The following is a 23516-nucleotide window of genomic DNA, read 5'->3' as shown; positions in this document are numbered from 1 at the left end:
CTTTAATAGAGAAGAGAGGATGGTAGGAAGGAAAATAATGTCACCTTTCCAATAACTTTCTCTATATTTGGACTCTGTCTTTTGCAGAAGCTGAATCATAAACTACTTCAGTCTCTGACACACGATTCAGAACATGCTAATAATACTATCTGCAGGTGATAATGGTGGATGACTAAACCAGAAAGCATGGAAGGTGCTAGAGAAGAAGGCAGAGGCTATAAAAAGTTTGTTTGCTATCACATTATCAAGTGAATCCATGGGATGGAGAGCTCTGCTTTCTTGCCACATCCAAAGACAGAAAGGAAATAAAAGATTTGTGTGCATAATGGGCATGGGCCAAGCTTTCTCACAAAGATCACTAAGACTGAAAGCCAGTAATTCCTTGTCACAAAAAAAAGACAAGAGAAGTGTGGAGCTGGGACCTGGGTTCCTAGCCCTACATATGCATGTATGGTAAAGAACTACAGTACCAAGAGTTGCAGCACAGGATGCCAGTCCCACCCAAACAGATTTGCTTTAATTTATCATTGTTATTTATCTGTATTGCTTTATCACCTCAGAGTCCCAGGTGGACACAAATCCTACATTGACCGCTCCATAAGCACTTACTCTCTAGGGGGCCTTAGCTTGTAAGCTAGGTCAGGGATGAAGAAACTTCTGGATGGAGCTCTGGAGGATGTCTCTCCCCGAGTCATCCACCATCATTTTCTGGCATCCTGTGAGCAAAATGCTGTGTTTTTCTACCATGTGGGTGCATAGTTGCACCCACAGCATGACAGGAAGTACCTGCATTTTGGTCACAGAGTAAGGGCATATCTGGTCTTATTACAGGATGCGCTCCAGACAATGGCCTGTGCATGCAAGTTTCATCACATACAATTGCTCATATATATAGTCCATGATAGAGAATGGTTGCACTTGGTCACACAGTACACACAGGTCTGCTGAGGCCAGGCCCTGGGACTCCTATCCTGCAGACAGGACACAGTGTGTAGGTAACTCATGGAGAAAAAGGTTAACCTGGAACAACACTCAGGAGTATGATGGCTTCAGGTGACTACCGGCTGTATTTTGTCAAAGTTTTGAAGACTTTGTGGCAAAAGAGGATGTTAAGAAAGGATGTGATTTTTTTTTTTTTTTTAATTTTTTTTTTTTTTTTTATTTTGTACTTTAGGCCTTTTTTAGTTTCTTGGAGAAAATGGATGTCTAAAGACTGACAAAGCAAATCTCAGATCTAAAACACAGAAAAAATTAATGGACACTCGGTATAAATTGTTTAAATATTTGGTTACAGAAAAGGAAATTTCACCCACTGTCTTTAGATCTGAGTTCTCTCAAAACTCTTATACCTTTGAGGCTGTGTTGTGTCATAGGCCATTAAGTAGTACTGTATTTTCTCTTGATCAGTTCAGGTCATTCCTTAATTATATTAACTCCTTTCAGTCAACACTTCTCCTTTGTTTTTTTCCACTACAAAGATGTGTGTACTTGTTGGTCAAGTACATCACCAAGACACATGTTCATGCAGCATGAACTTTATTTATAAAGGATGGATTAGATATAAATGTCACACTTCCTTAAAAAAAGTTTAAATTAACTAATCAACTGGTGAAAACTGAACAGTTAATATTATTTACATAGGACAATGCTCACCTTCCTTCACAAAACTTAAAGTGAATTCTCACTCTGAAACAAGAACAATGAAATATAGAAGCACATTGACTGCTAGCAGTTGCCTTGTAGATAGCAATCCACATCTCTTACAGAATTCACAACTCACAGAACTTACATTTTCTCTGTAAAATAACATAAATTAGCTCTTTGGCATAGTCTTACCAATGTCTGTGTTTCAAGGCCAGTACTGTAACAGACTCAGCCACCCAAAAGCATTTCATCTGTATAAAGACAATGATCCCCCCCATTGGTGTATCCATCAAGAAAGGTCTGCCCAAATATTAGATGGCCTCTGACAATGTCTATACTCATCTTTCCTACACCTTGACTGAGTGATGTTAGCACTGATTCTAAAAACACAAACAGGAAGTTTGCAACTTAGACAGCATTTCCAAACACCAAGACAAGGACAGTGACCACTGATTCCACATTTAGAGCATATGAAATATCACAATGCCCGGTGCCATTTTAGAACATGGTTTTAGATTTTCACCTGAATTTCTCAGCAATGTAATCTCCATTTTCTCACTCCTTTGAAGCACCTTGGCAAGAAAATATCCCCAGAAAGTGTATTGGGAGTGTTTTAGAACCATCTCATCTGCTTTCCTGAGTGCACTTGGCTCAGCTTGAGTCTACAGCCAGTCTATAATTCAGTCACAAAACATCACTGTTCTAAATGAAATAAATCACTTGCAGGTCAGTCCCACCATTTGATGCCTTCAGTTATTCAAGTTAATATCAGTTTCAGGTTTAAATGTTTAGATCTCATTTTACCATCATTGTTAACTCTCCTCCTTACGCTAATAAAACTGGACATAAAATTATGCTTTTACTCCAACAGTCCTGCATGGTAAAACTACCCAGTGTGGCACTTATTCCAAAAATTGAAGCTCCAACTGAGTTCCTACTATTAAAGAACTATACTTTACAAATCTTCATAAAAGCCTACCTGGCTCAATCAGTAGCAGTATGCTACAGAACTGTAACAACTCCTGTTGCCCTATGCCAACTTTGATACATTAGACTTGTAAACCAAAACCTGCTCCTAAATTTACATTTCCTATTTTTGGAATGTACAAAAAGTTTACTAAAACTTTTCATTATGAACTTGCATGTGGTCTTCTTTGTCACAGAAGAAGTGCACTCATTGACCCCTCTTCTGACACAAAATGCTTTCCACCCTCTGTGTCTCTATCAGGAATTAGGGATGACTTCCATCAGAACATTAAATTAGAAAAGTCACTTCAATGTAGATATGATGTTAAACTTCCTGATTAGATATCATTCTAATAAACAGCAGAAAACAGTCCTGTTTCTGTTCAGAAAGCAAAACCTCTCAAAAGTAATTTCATGAGATAGTGGCAATTCGTGCCTTGTGTCATTCAGGAAATGTGTCTCTTTTCAATTAAATATGTCGTCCAGTCAGGAAGAAAAGTGGTCTGTCCTCTTTGGAATTGGCAGTCTGGAATTCATCCCGCAGCCGGAACTGCCATTCGTCTTCCAGCTCCAGCCGGACAACAGTTTGGCGGAGAGAATTGCGATCCTGGCAAATCACACACAGGGTGGCACCTAAGCAAACAGTTCAAAAGAAACTCACGTGAGTATCCCCTTTGTTCTCAGATCATCCACCTCCCACCGCCCTTTGGCACGGAGAACTCCACCACTTTCACATCAGGAGTAACAAATGGGCTTAGGAGAAAATTAGGCCATGGAGATAGGACTTGAGGACAGCTATGTTCAGCTACCTATTTGTCAAGGTCTTCTTCTGTAACTTGAGGTACCTCATAAGCATCTAGTAGACAGGAATAGCAGCACTTTCTGTGCTACTTAGGGTAGGAAAGGTAAAATTGGCAGGTCTAAGGAGGTGGTAATGGGTACGGGCAGCAAGCCAGATAAAGCCCTACATCCATTCCTATTGTAGCCGTTCTGATCATTACCTTCGTTGGGTGAAACCCTCACTCAGCAAAACCCACAAGTCAATCACTGTGATGGCTGACTAAGCTCTTTGTGCTTTGCTGCTCAGAAATAGTCTAAACATGTCTTTAAAACTAATCACAAATTTTAGTGGGTTTTGGATTGGTAAACTCATGTGCTGGCAACAAAGAATCTGGTCTATGTGGCTACAGACACAGGCAAACCCAGAATGCCAAAGTAAAAAAAAAATCATACTTCAGTAACCCATGCCAACTGTCCTGACTGGCATGCTGATAACCACTGTAACTTGCATGCATGGCTTCCTGGCTTCTGAGAAAAGTCCTCCTTTAAGAGGAAATAATTACCTCACCAGCATTCAGTAATCTAAATGAGAGATGGTGAGGTAAGAGGTAATGCCCAAGACAAAAAAATCCTGTGAATATAATAAAAAGAAACAAGACAGACAGTCACATGCTGTTTAATTCTCATGTCACAGGTTAGAAAATCAAGTAGACTGCCAGGGGAGACAGAGAAATCCCAAAGCAAACACAGTTTGTACTACACGATATAAAAATTGACTGGTTTATGCAAAACAAGACTGACTGGTAGCCTCTGTTTTAGATGCAACGAAGAACTCAGCAGTTTATAACAACTCTGCCAGTTTCAAGAGGCACTAACCACAGTGCTCTTCTCCCAGTGACAGTTATAGCTGAGTGAAACAGATCCCCAGAGCACCAAATGCCTAAGGTAGTAGCAGAAGGATCCAAAAGAAGCTTGCAATGTGACTGTCTGCAACATAAGTGGAAGTTAGTTGTCTTCACTGCTATCCACCATCATAAGGATTACATGGAGAAACTGGGTATTAGGAACAAATTTTAAATGAGCCAGTTTCTCTTTCTAAAAACAGAAAATAGATTTTGATAGAGGCTTGTCCATCACCCATTTTCTATTGAAATTTAGAAAACCTCCTAGAACACAGCAGATAAATGCTTCATGCATAAATCTTCAATATTCAGTTTTCAAATACAGAGTAAGGAGTTGTGCACATACTCTAGGCATGATGATATGGATCCAACATTCCTTCCCACTTATAAATCTGCAGAATTTATAGCACTGCTATATACCAGTTTACTACAATGCAGAGCCAGCATGATCAAGCATCAGATTTGGGTGGGATATATAAAGACAAATAAGAATACATGCATATACATATACGTGCATATAGATTTCATATAAAATAGATTTTCCCCATGTTCCCAGAGACCATGTCATCCAATTCTTTGTAATAAAATTATTGCAGCTCACCTTTAAGAAAATGAAACTTCTTCAAAAAGCTAGCTACAACAAAGGAGTCACAGAGGTACAGCAGGAGACCACTGAATGTCAAACCAGAGGGACTGATATTCAGAGAATGAGGCCGAGAACTCACATAGCAAACTGCAATCTGATTGGGAGAGGGTGGAAAAAAAATTAACATCTTTCGAGCTTCCATATAAAGCTAAGAATTTTTATGAAGCTTCCAGTATTTGCACCTGATTCAAATTCAGACTTTCTTTCCAACTACAAATATTGTGAGCCTTATAGTTCCTTCCAAAACATCCCACTACTTATCAACAATATACATAAAGCACAATTCATAACTATGTATTGTTACTATTAATCACAAGGCTTAGATGTGATAGAGTTTGAAAGCTGCAGTAAAAATAGCTCCCCACAACCATAATGCTGTGACCTGCCCAGCACATTTTAATTATATGTGAGTAAATACAGTAACTGTGCAGTCAGACATGAAAATGACCCTTAGAAATTCTAAATTTCATTTACATTATGATAGGATTACTCAAGTCAGTAGAATTGTCCATATACATGAATGTATGAGCTTTCCTCTTGCCTGGTTTGTTTTTATGGCTACTCTTGATATCCACTCTTGATATATAACTGGGAATATTTACAGCCCTCTTTCAGGATTTATAAATTCAGATTAAGGAATCTTCCACATAAGACTTTGTTTCCAAAGTGCCACTGTATTACTTAATTGGGGCAGATCCTCATCTGGCATAGGTCAGCATAATTCAGTGGAGGAAGGCTGAACCACAGCAACTGAGACACTGTACCAGTATGCCTATTCCATATTCCTTCAATCCTATTGTATTCCAGCTCAGGCATTGAATTCATTTCATGTGCTGAATGGGCTAGAGCTGAAAGGATGCAATGGATGAAGACAGTAACAGTACAACACCCTCCCACAGAGTTTGTTTTTCCAAACATGGTGGGAACAAAAGCACAAGTACTCAAAATGATCTGGGAGCAGCATACATGGGAAGGTTATTACACAGCTCTTTGGGAGAGAAGCTCAGTAAATCCAGCAAGACTGCATTTCATTTAGTATTCAAGTGAAGAGGTATAAACAGTCCCTCTCTCCTGAGCCACACCACCCTAATACCAAATTTCTATCTACATATTTGAGTTGAAGTACAACCTCGGCTTTAGATCCAAGCTCATCAGAGAGAGCCAACAGCTCCTGAGACCTAATGTCAGCTTCTCCCATTCCAACTGGTTGTCTAGTATTTGATTCTTAGCCTCAGCTTACCAGTCTAAAGTGAACTGAAACATCTGAATATATTTGAAGTGCTTTCTAAGGGTTATCTAGTATTTGTAACATCCTCTTGTGGAAGACATTTTCTGTAGGAAGAGCCAAATTATAGCAGATTGAGAAAACACTTCACAGACTATATTAGTAATTGGGACAATTCTGGGATTGCTCTCCATATACTTTAGTTGAAGCCTCTATGGGACTAAAAATTTGATTTTAACGTTGTAGAGATGTACCTCATTCTTCAAAGGCTGTGTAAATATTATAAGGAATAAATCAACTAACCCATCACAAACAGAGCCTACAAATTTCTAGAGCTACTTGGAGATTGTTTTGTTCAGTACCTGTGGTCCTAAGTTAAGGTAAGAGTCCACAGATAGCACTGGATGGCTGTAATTCTTCAGTGAGAGAGGGAAGAAGCGATGGCTGTGATACTGCAGATACTTTTCAAGGAGCAACTGAGCAGGTGCTGCCAGGAAGGTGTGCTTGCTGTCAGGAGCACAAATGTACTGAGCAGGGGAGATTGAAACCGGAGTGTCAGATACCTATGAGGAAAAAATATTTCTCATACAGATCAATCTTAATCAACCAAGTTGTACTTATGTGAATTCTGGTTGGTATAAAACATAGGTTTATCCTAAAAATCTAAGTTTTACATAAGAAGAAAATTTATTCAGCCAAAAATATCTGCTACCAAAAAAGTTTCAGTTTCGTAGAACTATATTTGTGTTTATAGTCTTTGAGGTTTCTTCTTTGAACTCAAAATACTCCTACCTATGAAGTCACATGAAGATGAGCAATTCTATAGCTGTAGATAAAGTCCACATAGTGAATGGTTACTTGGATTGCAAAGAGACACTGTACGTGTTTTCCGAAGTTTTAAAGGAAAATTATTAAGGAAGGGTGTATTTATGACAAGAATCTTGTGGATTTCAGAAATAAATAACTAAAGAAAGCCCCATGTGGCAGACATTACTGGCAATAGATGGTGCATCAAAATACCTCAGGTCTCCTGGTTAAAAGGTACAAAAAAGGAAAACAGAATTTTAACAACAGTGCAACAGAGGTCTCAGTCCCCACCTTAGACTTTATGTGGAAGGATCGTTGTCCTCCTAGTGCAATTTGCTTTTTCATGACATTGAAGTGGTTGAACCGACAGATGAGAAGGCCAGCACTGTGGACACGCAAGTTGAAGTCAACATCATCACATGTAAATCTGGAAAGAATAAAATCATAGCAGGTCAGAGGAATGTTTCTCATCACACACTGACAAATACAAGGACTCAGAGCCTTTGATCAGCACCATTGGAAGGACAGGTATCAAACATACTGACCCTCCACCAGTGCCTATCAGTCAGGGAAAGGGGCTTCAGCTTCCTAATTATAAACTATGCTGGAATCAGTTTGAGAAGATCAGAATGAGGGAGGAAAGTATTTAGGGAGGGAAAGGATCAAAAGCATAAAGTGCAAAGGCAGTAAATTGCCAAGGAAAATACCCAGGAATTAAAATATTTTCTTTGCCTTTTACTAAAATAATGTAGTCATAAGAAATTGCTACATACATTATTACCCCAAATATGGTCAAGGAAATTAATTCCTTTGACTTCCAAGGAAATGGATGAGGCCCTATATTTGATTTATCAAATGCAAAGAAGTACCTGACTACTTATTTTCCCCTCAGAATATGAATATCTAGCAATTTTTTTCAATATTCCTCTACAGAACTAATGTCATTTTGTTTTAGAAATGAAAACTATTTGAAGGCAATGAGTCTTAATACAAGAAAACTGCTGGGACACAGGAATAGATGAAGCAGAATGAAGCCAAACATCCCTGAACTAAATTTGACCCATATAAAAAATATGATGGAACAGAATAAAAGGTAAGCTCCTAAAGCTGACTAAATTCAAATACTCCGATCTCTGGAAAATTCAGACTCAGTTCTCCATTTTGAACACATTTATTACAAAGGAAACAGGATGATGTGCAGAACCACTGCATTGACATTTAGGGCTTGAGTTTAAGCAAACTGAGCAATCAGTGCAACAGTTGGCATCAGTGAGGAACATGGCATTCAATTAGAGGTTTTTAAAGTTTTGTCTGTGATCTTAGCAATCCCTGACTGACACTGTCTCTGTGGTTTAAAACATACTTTTTCCTTGCCCAGGCTTGGAATGTCATACAATATTTCACACTCAGCAGTACCCACACACAGGATTACTGTGGGCTTTGCATGGTTCAAAGACAGAGGCAGGAAATGGGTGCTGTGATGTGGCATTCCTGACACTTTAACATTGTTGCTTGCACTCATATAATTTTGCTTTATTGTCATTGCCTCCATTTGCCCTTCATACATAATGCTTCATATAGTAACACAGTTAGGCAGCCCAGGAGCACAGTTCTGTACCAGGAGGTGAACAGGGGCAAATTTAAAGTGCTCTTTTATAGTGTCAGGCTGGTGACAATAGAAATATACATCATCTGTTTATTCACAAAATAATGAAAGCAGAATGCTTCCCTGCAGTTATAAGTAAGCTTGGACTTCAAAAGGTACCTTCTTGGGTTAGGAGAGTTCTTCTGAAAAGCAGTGACTTGCGGGGATTGAAGAGTTCAGTTACCTGAGTGTAGTTGTGTAGAGCCATTTAAATTACCTGGGCTATCCCACCTGGCGTACAGAAAACCACACAGATTTCATGTCATACCTGCCAGCCCCATATGGATGTCTTCTATATTCTAAGGTGCTGAAAGACCAGTTTTAGACAAGTGAATCCCACCTCTAGTGATATGTCCCTCAGAAATCGGGGGAAACCCACCATTTATTTCACTCAGATCAGTGAAATTCTGTGAGATTATGAACCTAGTGAAAACAGTTCTTGTAACTGTGGTAATACTGTATATGACAAAATTATAATCTGATATATCCTAAGTGTCACAATAAATGAAAAAGTGTGATTTCTGCAACAGCTGAATGTGAGAAACAACCACCAAGAACAAGACTTATTTATTATTTTCTTCTGATTGTCCTGATGAGCACACATGTAGTATGCTGCAGTGTTGTGCTACTCAGGGTAAAAAGTCCAGATATATATCAGAACAAGATTTGGCTATGCACCATTCATCCATACATCCCTGTTTCCTTTGGAAGGCAGAGCAGGTAAGCAGACAAGAGGGGAAGCACAGTATTTACCAAAGGCCACTTGGAGTAGACCAATACTGCATGGCACACTGCTGAGTGTGTCTACCCTGTCATACAAATATGACTGTTTTAGTGGAACTATAGAAATTAATGTCTTTTTCCAACTTCCGGCAGCTTGGGAAGGATTTGAATCACCAGTAAGAAAACAAAATCTGTCTGCATGCCATTCACAACCTCCCTAAAAAAAACAACAGGAGCTTTTGTAAAACTTCCTTTATTTGGTTCATTATCCCTATTGAAAGGTGCTAGTGATTCACATACCTGTTCTGATTGTACTGTACATTCTGTGTCAGGTCCACATTCAGCATAATGAAGTCATGCACATGGCAGCAGGAGAATGGTTCCTTGATCTCAGCACTGTTTGTTTTACTGGACCATTTCCTCATCCCAATTAGGGCATAATGAGTGACATTGGGAGTTGCTTCAATATGTTGCAGAATTTGCTTCAGGGAAACATTCCTTTCAGTCCATGTATAGTCACTACAATAATTATGAAAATGTGTTAATTTAAAATATATAGAGAACACTGAGAATCTCTTTCAGGTGAAGAGCAATTCTTAACAGCTGGAAGTTGTTATAACTTTCAGGTAGATAACTCCAGTGTTGTCTTTACTGTATTTTTTTGTCTCTCATTCTAGTTAAAACTTAAGATTAACTGGTGCTTATGTGGTGGGGACTGGTATGACAGATCTGAAACTTAATCTAGATCTCTCCAAACATTCACTCAGATACATAAATCTTTAAAGTTACCTAGATAATATTCCAATGAATCTCGGAGGGTTGCTGACTTGTGCCATAACTTAAGCACAAAGTATTAAGATCCTTCTAGCCCACCCCTAGAGTCCATAAATCTCAGTTTTCATTGAGTTTCATTCTCTAAAAATTTGCTGTAAATTCTGCATGGCACTGTGACACTGAACTGTGCCATAAATCAAATCTCTCCTGATGGGAGAGGATATTTTAGAAGTTCTTGCAAGGAGTTCGCAAGAACAAACAGAGACTCTTCCTGCAGTTTCACTGCTGCCAGATAGTTCTTTATTAAGTCTTATCAGAGGAGCAGAGCCACTAGCGTGACCCAGGCATAACATAGAGCAGTGAAAGAAGGAGAGAAGTGTGTGTTTATCAAAATTTACACAGCCTTTTAAAGATAATTTAACCAATGGTTACTAAAAACGTACATTATTTTCACTTTTCTACCAATTATTCAGTAACACAGCCAGGAACTGCAGAATTTTTTGTCCAATCATCCCAAATTACTTTTACTGCAGAATATGGAGTAGTAGAAGAAGAAGAAGAAGGTTTGGAGAACAACAACAGTCCTCCATATTGATGGTTTTTGCTCTTATCTATTTACTGCAAAGAGAAGCCTAAAACCTCTAAATTTTTCACCCTGTGACAATCTTACATAGTAGTCTATCACCAATTCACACCATTGTATTTTCTAGTTCTTGTCTGATCGTAGGCAGTTTTTTCCAAGGTTGGAGGTTAAAACAGTGTTGTTCAGGGGGGTAAAAACCCTTCAAAACAGGTAGAGAAATATTCTCAGCACTCAGGGTTCCTACAGCACTGTTCATGGAATAGATAAAAATATCTAGCACAAAAAATATTCTAAAGTAATGAGAACAAAAATACTAGTTCAGGGCTTTGGGGAACTTAGAGCCACACAGACTGGGACTGACGAAAGAGCCAAAGGAAATCAGTTGCACCACTTGAACAGAATTGTCATTTAGCTTCCCTAGAAAAATCTGATGAAAAATGTACATGTAAGTGTCCATGTTGTCCAGTGTATCAGGGAGCATTTACAGAGCTTGAAATCTGCAGTCCAAGTAACTCTAGCTTGGACAGCGATGGCTGCAGGGCACATAAATCCTTAGGGGACAGGAATGGAAGACAGGCACTACATGGTGCTATGCAAAGACAGATGCCTAGGAAAGTACTCTCCTTAGGCAAATAGAATTCTCTGCTTGTACAGGGTAGAAGCTGTAGCATAGCAAACATAATTTCAAAATTACACACAGAGAAAGGTTAAAAGAAATCAGATGAAAAAGCATATATTACACTATTTACCTTTTCCTGTCTCCTGAACAATCAACTTCTACTGCATTCCACATAACACAGGAGTCATCCGAAATGACAATGAAAGGCCAAATATCCTGGGGTTTTATCCCCAGCTCTTCCTGCCGATTCCGTTCAAGCTCCAGGTTATGATAAGACAACTCTTTTATCAGGAAGTGTGCAGCACCTGAAACCATGGGCATAAACCATCAGATTAAAAGTAGGAGCAGAAATAGTTTGCTTTTAACTCAGAAGCCTTTTGAAGTGACTGTTTCTGCAGACAAGGGCATGAATCACTCTGGAGGTTTTAACACCCCAACATCACCCAGAGCCCAAAGCCTTGGCTTTGTCACTTGCCAAGCAAGTGACTTAAAGAACCACATTGGGAAGGATGCAAAATGAATTTTGACTTCTGTGGTAAAGATTTGCTAGTGTCTTAAGGATTTAGTAACTACTTCTTTTAACCTAACAAATATTTGTGTCCACTAGCATCTCGTAGTGCAAAGAGTTAGAGATGTTGACTGACCAGCTTAATGACATGGGAAATTGTCCCTGATGATCTGCTTTGAATGTTTGTCACTACTGCTGTATATAAGTTGTTCCAGCAGCACAAGCAAAGAGCCGAATATTTCACAGGTGTTACATTAGCAGAACCTACCTCAGGGATGTACCCAACCAGAGCATCACTGCTCATGCAAACGATACGCAAGTTATTTCCACAAGGAAGCAGAGTCAGTAAGTCCATCTGATTTAAAAACCTCAGCTTCTTTCAAAGACAATAGAAGAGAGTTAAGTATTTCTAGGGTGCAACACATTTAGCTTGTTTTAGGCGTCCTGAATTAAGAGAACTGTATCTTCAGCTGTGACACATTGTCTTCAGGAGGAGTCCAGATCACCAGATCAGACATCCTAGCTGCAAGGTGTGTGTCTGCATTTCACTGCTGAGTAACAACACCTCAGGGGCCCAAGTTGCATGTCTACATTTTTTAGAACTTTTTGTTACACTTACCTACTCCAGCACTGTTGAAAATGCTTGGAAGAACAAGCATGATGTGGTTGGGCCAATACTTCTTATATATGGCCATTTCATACTCCTTGACAACTAAAACATGCAAATGACTGGCTCCATCCATTGCATGATATAAATTGAAAAGCCCATGTTCATGACGACCAGTGGTGGGAGTAAAAGTGGGGCTTTTTATGTAATCTTCACTCTGTAGGTAAGAAGAAGTGTGAGCTTCTGTTTTAATCCAGAGAGAGAAAGCAGAAGAAGATTCTTCAGGAGAATAAACCAGATCCACTGACACTAGACAGACAGACACATTTTAGATTTCCTTGATAGGAAAATAAACAAATTTTGTAAGAGTTGGAAAAAAGAAAACTCTATCACTTGGCTTGTTTGTGTCGAATTTCCTGTGTGTTCACTCATTGGAGGAAATAACTTTCAGGGATGGGACTACACGATTACACGAATTTATTGTATTAAAATAACAAAACGCATCAGTCAGGGTGTGAGGCTTTACAATACCTCCGAATAATGGTGAAAGTCACAAGATTTAGAATTAATTTATAACTTTCTAATCCAATAGGCACTTAAAACAACACTTTGTTTTGGATTTGTGACCTATCACCTGTGGCACTTCTCACTGCAGTGCAGCTGCGTTTTGACCAATAAATTCTCTTGTCACGTACACACAGACGTCTCTCTTATACCATTATATAAAATCACACTATTATATTTAAAACTCTCCACCAGAACACCCAGCGTACATTTTACTTATAACTATAGGAACACAGGCTTGTAATCCTTTTGCTTAAGATCTATAAATCTCTATCAATTAAGCCAGACCTAGTCTCTTCCAGGGTTGTAAATCAAAGCCTCCTTTAACTGCAGGAGTTTCTACTCCTCTGTCTCCCACAGTTTGACTGATGAGAGTGTGGCAGAATGGACAGGACTGCTAACCTTGACCTGCCAAGTGCACAGGTACCTTGAGGCTAGACATAGAAAAGGATTTAGGTCCATATAAGACAGTAAGAAACACCTTATGCCAAAACTAAAGTACAAATCTTCTGACTGGAGCAAGCGAATAGAAAAAGAACCAAAGGATCAACCTTGATAATGAGCAAAAGAAAGAGCTTATTGGTGGCTCGAAAATTTTTTTTCATGTATCCCATTCTGGGAGAAAATACAAACTTAGTATGAGGACATCTTCATTGTCTCTTGACAGTAGGAGTAGCACTGTAGAGAATACTAATTCAACAAATTTTGAAATTGGTGGTGTCTCTCTCCCATATATGGCCATAAATATAAATAAAAATATCCATTTACCTTATCTGTGACAAGTGGTAGCCTCATGCTTTCCAATTGTCTTCCTGGTTGGCTAAAGACAAAATGATGCTCCTTTGATTTTGGAATGATAAAATGCAGCTGGATCTCTTCTCCCAGCATAGAATAGGAAAAGGCAAATGCATGCAGAGTGGACTCATAAATCTAAGGATGGGAAAAATAGGATCATTCCAGTTAAAGTCAAACTACAAGGTCTCAGTGTAGTTTATATACATTTACAAAATTTCTAAACAGATTACAGTCACTTGTTGTATGGCATTAGATTTTACTTCATTATTCGTAAGTGTTAAGCAACATTCCCTAGGCTACATCTTACACTAAAAAAAAATACACATTAAAGTGTTCCCTCTTTTGAAACAGTTGTTTCAGCTTCATCTTGCAGATTGTACCAACATAGGCTACTCTTGGCTTTCAGAAATACTGACACATAAAAGCCAGTATTTGCATTGCCAACACCTTCTTCCTCACATTATAATAGGCAGGAAATTGGAGAGTTACTCTCAGTAAGAGCAAGTTGTACACCACACATAGACTGCTCTGTACTGGACTACTCCTGTATCAGAAGTAGCACCTGTTGCAGTTACTCAGGTGCAAAGTTTACTGGGAAAGTAGTTTTAACTTGTAGTACACATGCAGATCACAGCACTGAATAAACTAGTGTAAATGACACAAGGATCAGTCCTCTGATTTCCCCAAACCTGCAGCCTGGTCAAAGCAGGCAAACCTCAAGAAATAACAATATCTGTAAATCAGCTGTAAGTGTACACATATACAACTTCTAAGCCAATTTAAATACAGTGAATGTACACAAACTATGTTTGCATTGTGTCTGCTTCAGCTTCTGATCTGCGGAGCAGCATCTGGAAATCTTTACCTGGTACCTGGGATTGAAACCCATATACTGATGACACTGTTCACAGTGATGGTAGGTGTTATATGCTGCATATTTGGACAATCTCATCCTAGTTGTCTGGTGGCACGTGTACATATCTTCCTGTCTCCTGCTCATTGATCTGTCTATTAAGAAATGAAACAAATTAAATGTAACATATATTCAAGGCTAGAATGCACTCTCATGATAGACTGTTTCTGTCACTGAAATCAGATTCTAGGGAAAATGGCAATAATGAAACATGTACAAAACAAACTGTGAATTCATTCTGAGCACAGTATATTTTACAAATTCCAATGTACAGCAAAGGGAACTACAAAGAAGTATCTACAAATTCATGATTATGATAATTCTGTACAGATTTCACATAAAGCTGAGATGTAAGCAATGCCTGATCATTATAATTTTCATTGTTGCTATTATTGGTTGAATGCTTACAAAAGCAATAAATAGTAAAAAAGAGCCTTATGGCATTTGCCATTCTGTGACAGACATCGCAGTAGATTATGTGAAATGAATTTGGCAATTTAGTGATGTTGCTCCTTAGTGTATATCCATATTTTTCAAAGGGTCTCCCTTTGTGAGAGACTGAGGGAAGATGAGGTGTATTTTCTGCTGAAAAGGACTTCGTTATTTCATCTTTCACTCAGATTTTCAGCATTAGATTGGATTGCTCAAAGCTGTTCCTTGTCTTGTTAAGTTTTAAAAATCACCAAGAATAGAGTTTCCGTGATCTCTCTGGGCAACCTGCTCCATGGTTTGACCACTTTTATTCTGAAAATATTTTTCATTATAATTGTCATTTCCTATATTGCAACTTGTGTCTGTTGTCTCTTGTCCTTATGCTGTGTATCTATAATAGTTTGTGTCTATAAATTCCCATTAGGAAGTTGAAGACAGCATTCAGATGCACCTGCTAGACTTCCCCAGATGAAACAAACCCAATTCACTCCAATTTTCTTCTTATCTTGGTGGCTGCTCACAAGCCTCGCTTCTCTACGTCAACATCTTTCTCATATTGGGAAGCCAAGAACTTGACAGAATACCCAGACGTGGCCTTAGAGTTGCCATCACTGAAGAATCACCACTTCTCTTGACCTGTTGCCAGATTATTAGTAAGCCATTAACCCAGTGGAGAACTGGTGACTCATGTTCAAATTGTTGTTGACCAGGACCATCAAGACACCTTGATCAAAGTTCCTGTCTATAGAGCTGGCCCCAAACTTGTACAGTTGAAAAAAATTATTCTATCTCAAGTGCAAGGGGCACGTTTGGTGAAATGTTCAACAGGATCCTGTTCCTGAGGTTTCTTCCTGGAGGTTCCACTTCTCCAGCTTGCCAAGGTCTTTGTGAATGGCAGTGTTACCTCCCTGCTACCCCGTCCCATGGGCTTGTGTATGTCCAGCTGGCTAATTCAGAGGACTAATTCACACATCAACACTCCAGGAATCTAAATCTGGATGTGGTCATCTCATGCTAACCTAAAACCTAAAAAATATACCTATAGACACTTTTAAGTACATAACTAACTTTACCCATATAAACCATTTCTACAGAGCAGGACAATCCCACTTTATAAAACCTTCAAATACACAAACTTATTGTGGAATTAGAGCTTTTTTAATGGAAGACTACCCATATAATATTCCATAAGTCATTTATAAAGGTCATACTCTGGTACTTCATCTGGAAAACTTGAAATCCTTTTTCACTATTGCTTAGTCAAAAGCAATTCTGATATTTTAACTCTGCTTAAAAGTTTAACAGGATTCTTACACTGAAAGCAAATACATACATATATGTGTACCAATATAGATTTTTAAAATTCTAACCTTCACTGTTTATGGTCTGAAGCTTTGAACAAATCAGACTTGCATCTTCGTATTTTGGATCATGGATAGTGTAGTCAAAAGGCATCTTCTTAAATATCTCCAAATCTGGCCACATATCTCCAGGCTGATGGTAGTATTGATCAGATTCTTCTTTTATGTCTATGATATTATTGAAAAATAAGAATTCAGGACTTTTTTAAGCTCTTAATATTGCTGTAGATGGTTTTGCTGCACCTATTATTCCTGCTTCATTTTTTCTTTCATTAATCTGATGACTCAGTATCAGTTGAAGATCACAGAAAATTTTTCTTACAGTATTTAAATAATGTAAAGTAATTGCAAGTGTGAATAGCATAGAATAAACATAGAATATATAGACAACTATATTTCAATTTAGCATAACAACTTTCTATTGTCTCCAGAGTATCTTTATATCAGGAACTTACTAATGTTGATTTCTTCCTCATCATAAACATCCACTTCTGTCAGTCTAATCAGCATTCGGGACAAAATACTGAGGAACTGCAGATAGGCACCTGTTTTCCCTATCTGTAAACATATAAATCAGAAAAAAACAAAAGTAAACTTTTGCTTTTCACCAGGTTAATTTTCCACATATCTGGACATTGTAGCTGTGGTGAAACTGAATATTAATATTCAGTGCTTGACTATCCTTGTATTTGTATATTCCTTGACACAAATGAAATGTTTAATGCTCAACAATTTTTTTCTCTCTATGCAGGAGCCTAGCTGGAAAATGCATTTTATATCACAGGTCTAATTACAGGTTCACAGACAAGAATTTTATCTCCTCATGCTATAGCTTCTACACAGGCAATGAATGATTTAAAAATCCATACAAGCTCATAAATTGTACAAAAAAACCCTCCTTGAATTACAAGATAACTAAAGAATTACCCCAACCCTTTCATTTCCATATGATTTACGAGTACACTGCCTGCTGCTGAAGTACAGTGACTATCCTGAGGAGTAAAAATGGCAACATATCCCTGGGAGAGCTTGTGCTGGGCACTTCCACTCCTGAAGGACACAGTACGTGCAACAATGTGCTGTTCCACCTCTCTTGCTGCAAATACATTATCTCCCTTCCAATCTTTTAAAATTACCTTTTTAAAATTTTAAAATTATCTTAAGAATATAACTTTCTCTTTCATTTTTTTCCCCATCAACACACTGTATAAATTTTCTCTTCATTACACCAAATAGTATTGCTGCAAGGTATAAGCCACAGCCAATGATTTTCTCAACGGATTTTTCTGTCTTTCACATGTAGTTTGCTGATGATAACATCAAGTAAATAAGGCCATATATAAGCAGGCAGCTTTACAAACCATGATTGTGTGTGTGTGGCCTGTACAGGGGAGGTTAACATGTAGATCAGTTCCAACACATTGTGCAGCAACTGATTTCACAAAGTGGCATCAGATTTTGGATTAAGTCTGTATCACTACTGAACTGAAAACCCAGCTTCACTTCCATTACTGCTAGGACATGTCAGAAGCCTAGCATGTTGAATTGCTACACAGAGTATTAAAGTTACTATTTTCCATCTATGTCAAGAAAAAATTTCATTTTCTCTCAACACGTGAGGAAGGGAGGCTTTAAATTTGAAGCAAGAGATCAGACATTTGTTTTGGTCAAAGCTCATTGTCTGATGTTTTTAACGTATCAGATTGCAGTTTGAACAGTTGCTTGCAAAGGGTGTATAAGGGTATCATTATCCCTGTTGATAATCAAATGTCAGTACACAATTATCTGTCATCCTGGAACAACACATTAAAAAAAGTGACTTTGAATCGAGGAAATGACAGCATGGACTATAACCAGCCCGTGGACCAGATGTTTCTAACTCACAGTTTTGTTTTCTATGCAAAATCCATTGAAACTAATGAGAATTTTTCCTCTGACCCTGGAACAAGGTTTTAAACTTGGCTGCAATGGCTACTGATTGATGAGCTAAAATAAAACCATCTTATTTTCCCACATTTGAACAAGAAAGAAAATACAAAGAAAATACTTCCATTTGTTTTCCTCATGTCTAAGATTACCTTTTTATTCTCTTATGAACATACTCTTTTAAAGTGCCTCTGATCATCTTTTCATTAAACACAGGGTAGCTCGGCAGTGGATTAACAGTTCCCTAATTTCAAAGAAGAGATCATTTATCAAAAGAACGTCTGTTGGGGTTCCTCCCCCTGGCGTGGGGCCCAGGGGGAGGGGACCCTGGGGTAGAGGCACGGCCTACGGGGTTTCCCTACTCCCTGGTCAGTCTTGTTCCCCATTGATTGTTTTGTGTTCCCTGGAGGAGGACCCTGGTTGTCCCGTAATTGCTCAGTTCTTCAGCAGTCCCCGGCCATGTGGCTGGAGAATAAAGATCTCTGAAACATCTACCAAGAATCGCTCCCTATTTCTTTCCACGGGCCTCGCTGTCTAATGCATGTTGCAGGAGACCCCACTGCAACACGTGTCTCCTTGATATCAGATATCTATATAAAAATTGATTCTTAATCTGTTTGAAGTATATCCTTAGAATTGTCAACAGAACAACAGGCTGAAAACCTTACTTTTTCCTTTTGATATGCATGAAAATTTTATTCTATTCAACTCATCTTTTTTTCTTTCCTTGGGGACCAGTCTTTGCCAATGGTTTTCCACAATGTTGGAATGATGAGGATACTGCTACGCGGTGCTGAGATGAAAAGCATCAGTCAACTGGCTCAAGTGTACACAAAGCTGTAGGGTCATGAGTCAAAAATGCTGGAAACCACAGGATGACAAGTGCTACACCACTAAACTGAAACACATGTACTTACATTACTGCATGCATCAGACCTTACCCAATCTCATTATCTGGCACATTAAAAGTTTCCAATTCAGTACTGTGAGCTTTAGGAACTGCTAGATATGAGCAATGCTGTATGTAAAAAGCTGTTGGGAACTTTCAGCAATCTCTCTCTCCGTGTTTTCAGAATGTTTCCCTGCCAGGACAGAGATTGGGCTGAGCACATGTAGCATTCATATTTGGACTCCACTAGCAGATTTGCTTGTGTTTGCTGCTCACGAAATGAATTGGTGAAAGAGAGAACACCTTTTCCAGGTAATTTTGAGAAGATTTTTTTTTTTTTAATTGAGAAAAGAATGACTTCTCTTTTACAATCAGCATTTACTCCAGAAGGGAAGAATCTTGAACAAGTGAATTTGTAGCATGCCCAGATAGCGAAATGCACCTTCAAAATTAATCACACTGCTTTTTATGTGTACCATCTCTAGGCAAAACAGAATAGTGATGCCTTTTCCTGTTCTTAAAATCAAGAGTCAAACACGGTTAGAAGGGAAAAAGGGATTTTACCTTGGTATTTATTTTAAGGATCCTTAGGTGCACACATCCAGGTTGAATGCACTGAAATGCACACTACAATGCCCACTCCCAAAAGATCTGGTATATCATTATAGGTCTTACTAATTAGCATATCTATCAAAGATTCCCCAGTGAGAGGCTCAAGTGAGCCCCCCTCCCCAAGGAACCTTCCCCTGGATGGTTCTATCTTGGTTTACAGAATGTGGTCTGGAGAGGACCTTGGGGTCTGGGGCACACTGATCCCTAGCTACAAAGCTTCTAAAATGTTTAGTCTCCTAGCTGAACAAACAAGTCCAAGAATGTAGGCAAAAAGCACTGTCCTGGGTTGCAGTGTATTCTATTACCATCCTCGGGAGCTGTTGAAATCAGGTGGGGCAGTGTTTCCTTGCCTCCTCCCCCCAGACTATCTTTCTGTTAATTGCCCATCATTGTCCTGCCGCCTGACTCAGAGATAACTCCCTCCAGACTATCTTCTGTTAATGAGCCTAATCAACACTTGGCCTCATGACTCATTACCCCATTGTGAGATGCTCCACCCACAGGGAGGAACCAAGCATCCCATCGTGGATATAATCTGAGGCTGAACACCAGAGACACTGGCTTCCCACTGGATTTCCAGAGGACAGGAGCTACACAGCCACCATTGGACTTCCTGAGGAAGAGCAGACTGTTTTACTACAGGATCACTGCTTCAGAGGACTGCAGCCACCATTCTACCAGACTGCTACCACCACCCTGCCTAACAGGGTGTCAGGTTGTACCTTGACTCTGTCAGTTTGACAGTGTTTTCTTTTACCTTTTTTTTCCCCCCTTTTCTTTAATTTCCATTAAATTGTTATTCTGACTTGGTGCCTCCCACTGGTTTGTTTTCAAACTAGTACAAGCACTAAGAATACAGAAGTTGTAAAAAGGTATAACAGGGGTATAAAATAAAAGGCGAAAAATCATCATGGCATCAGTAGCACAGAGAGTCTTTCTTTGTTTGAAAATACTGAATAGCTGTCAATAAACACAACTTCCACATCTCTCCAAAGAGCCCCTGTCCCATCTGTCATTAACCCTTTTTCCAGAAGTTTGTGCACTGGAAGTAGCTGCAAAGAGATCCTGCAAGCAGGATATGCACACCTTTAAGCATAAAGCCCCGCATCTGCCCATCCTCTATCTCCCAACTGCAACAAATAGGAGATCTGAAAAGAAATTTTAAGGTGGATACCTGAGTGGTCTGCAGTTTTATATGGCTTTAGGGAAGCCAAGCACAATGCTGTGCTGATCCTAACTAGTGACTCTGGGCTAAGCATGATATACTAACAGTGACAACAACTGGTAAGGAAGTACTCTGAGCAAGGTGCTTTTCCCCATATCCTGTCTTTGCTCTGGATGCCAAAGTTGCAAACAGATTAAAAGACTGAAGGAACCTAAAACTGGGCTGCATTTTTACAATTCCTGAAACAAAATGTACATGAGACGTGCTGCTATGACAAACAGCTCTACTTTCCAGAAAAAGGTTCCTCAAATATGTGGCAGTGCTCAGTGCTTTGTAAGATAAGGCACTTGGGGGGCAATATTCCCAAATAATGGAAGTATTACTCTAATTTGTTCCTGTCTACCTGACACTGGAAGACAGAAGTCTGAAGAATCGGACTTGGAAGAAGAAAATCCCAGAAGACTAAGAAACGAAAATCTCAAATCTTGTAAAAACTGATGATAACCAAGGAATTTGGGGCCTGCAGAGATTTAGGGGTTTTGTTTGTATTTTCATCCTTAGTGCCAGAGATTATTTGACCCATAAAATACTAAGAATATGCATACCCTGCAGCTCTTCATTCATGAAGAGTGTAGCTGTAGTAAGAGGAAGGAATATGAATTCAAATTCTCTGCAGAAAATTCGAGGTATAAAGGTCTAGTTTTTGCAGCAAAGACATATATTACCACAGAGGAGGGGAAAACTCTCCAAAGATTTTGACCTCTGAACTCTGCTTGCTATAGATATCATGGATAGAGTGCAAACCAACTAAGAATCTGAGAGAGAACATTCCAGTCAGATAAATTGCATGTGTGCTTCTATGCATTCATGGAATGACATCCAAAAGTGCTGTTGTAGAAGGTGTAGCAGTAATGAGCTTCCCTTTTTAACTTGTTCCATATGCTGGACACCAGGACTAGAAGCACTTTATTATTCTTACATGTTGGTATAAAGTATCATCCAATTTCAGGCTTCACTTTTGGAGAAATACGGCAAAAGGGGAAATAATTCCATGAGGCTTTTCTGTTTTAATTTCCAGGTGAGACAGTTCTTCACATACCATGATAGTGGTTTTCAAACTGTGGCCTGTGAATCAATGCTGATTTGCAGAAAACATGCTGATGATCCACAGGCAGTTGGTCAAATGTTGATGGCTCTTCTCCTTGTTTCCACATGCTACATTCTTCTAAAACACAGCTAGTAATAGATGTATTAAGTATTTCCCTAATATTTTTATTACATAAGCTGAATGGTATATACACCCATTGTAATAAGATTTTAATAAAAGTAGAGTAATAATATGGGCAGCAGTTTTCTTCTTCAGGAAGTGTCTCAAGACGTGCTTGCTTCATTCCCTGGATGTGGTGCCACAGGACTGAGCTGTGCTCACCAACAGGTTCCACGCTTCAGGAAAATGCTAGCTCTAAATTATAAAATCCAGTTAAAAAACAAACATATGAAACCTTGATTTGCAGTTTGGGGAACTTCAAGATGAATGTTCTGAAGAAAAAATATTTGAGTGAATTTAGAATTCTGTATAGGCATTTGCTTGGGTGCACCAGGGACTAGACATCAAGTCATAGATATGATGCATATTGCTCATTGTGATGCATATTAAATTATACTCACTAACCAATGGCTTCACTTCCATGACATGAGCTAATTTACAGATAAATTATTCTATACCTATCCAGTTTTTCCTGCATTTTCTAAAGTCTATTGTAAAAATAATGCATTTATTGCCTTCTAATGTACGTAACTGTCCTTGTAAAACATATCAAGTCTTCCAACAAAACATTTTGACCAGTGCGTAGGGTAAAATGTCTCTGTGAGAGAAGGGTGAGCATATTTTATTACTAATAACCCTGATAGTGAGAATTATAATTTTGATTCACTAATGTGCCCAGTTTTCTTCCTCTGTTGAATTAGTATTTTTAATTTTAACCAGAAAATTGCTTCCTGATTTAAATTTTAGTACAGGAATTGCTTCCAGATAAAGAAAACAAGTACTTCCTAATTCTTTTGAAGATACTACTCTGGCAGTCTTATACTTTGTCTGACATGTTACCAACATTCATCCATGAGCTGTTTAATAATTGTTTTCATTTCTGCCTATGCTTCTTGATGCAGGAAGTGTTAAGTCCATGTGGAAGGTTAATATTATTCTTTGGGTTGATGTTACAATACTGGAAATATCTTTGTCTTGGTTTGCACTTATCCCGTTTGACTTCTGAGGTTCACAAGAAATGTATCTGCTCTCAGTAGGCACAGGGCCTCTTCCTATCTTGTTGCTTCATACATCAGTAAAACATGAGAGGCACAATACTACCTTTAGCCTGCAATGTGCACTTAACTAGGAGATACCTTGCTCAGGATAAGTGCTAAACATTC

The 23516-nt window shown here is 38.7% G+C and overlaps 1 protein-coding gene across 4 annotated transcripts in view; it reads right to left on the bottom strand.

The window, feature by feature from the left end:
• Positions 1-1519: 1519 nt before the first annotated feature.
• The window catches only part of GREB1 (growth regulating estrogen receptor binding 1), an 89655-nt gene continuing 67658 nt past the window's right edge, over positions 1520-23516 (bottom strand). For 3 of the 4 annotated variants that reach the window (XM_020584194.1, XM_020584193.1, XM_020584195.1), the window contains 11 exons: positions 16950-17052; positions 16504-16662; positions 14654-14796; positions 13762-13923; positions 12442-12646; positions 11445-11619; positions 9639-9857; positions 7262-7397; positions 6526-6726; positions 4894-5032; positions 1520-3243 (listed from right to left, as the gene is read on the bottom strand). In XM_020584194.1, coding sequence (XP_020439783.1) covers positions 3080-3243; positions 4894-5032; positions 6526-6726; positions 7262-7397; positions 9639-9857; positions 11445-11619; positions 12442-12646; positions 13762-13923; positions 14654-14796; positions 16504-16662; positions 16950-17052 — 1806 coding nt within the window. In that variant the 3' untranslated portion in view covers positions 1520-3079. The remainder of the gene's footprint in view (positions 3244-4893; positions 5033-6525; positions 6727-7261; positions 7398-9638; positions 9858-11444; positions 11620-12441; positions 12647-13761; positions 13924-14653; positions 14797-16503; positions 16663-16949; positions 17053-23516) is intronic. The other variant, XM_010393305.3, reaches the window with a different exon arrangement.

This window comes from Corvus cornix, chromosome 3 (assembly GCF_000738735.6).
Source record: "Corvus cornix cornix isolate S_Up_H32 chromosome 3, ASM73873v5, whole genome shotgun sequence".
NCBI lineage: Eukaryota > Metazoa > Chordata > Aves > Passeriformes > Corvidae > Corvus > Corvus cornix.
Note: the sequence above shows the minus strand (reverse complement) of the source record. Positions and strands in the feature narration are given on the sequence as shown.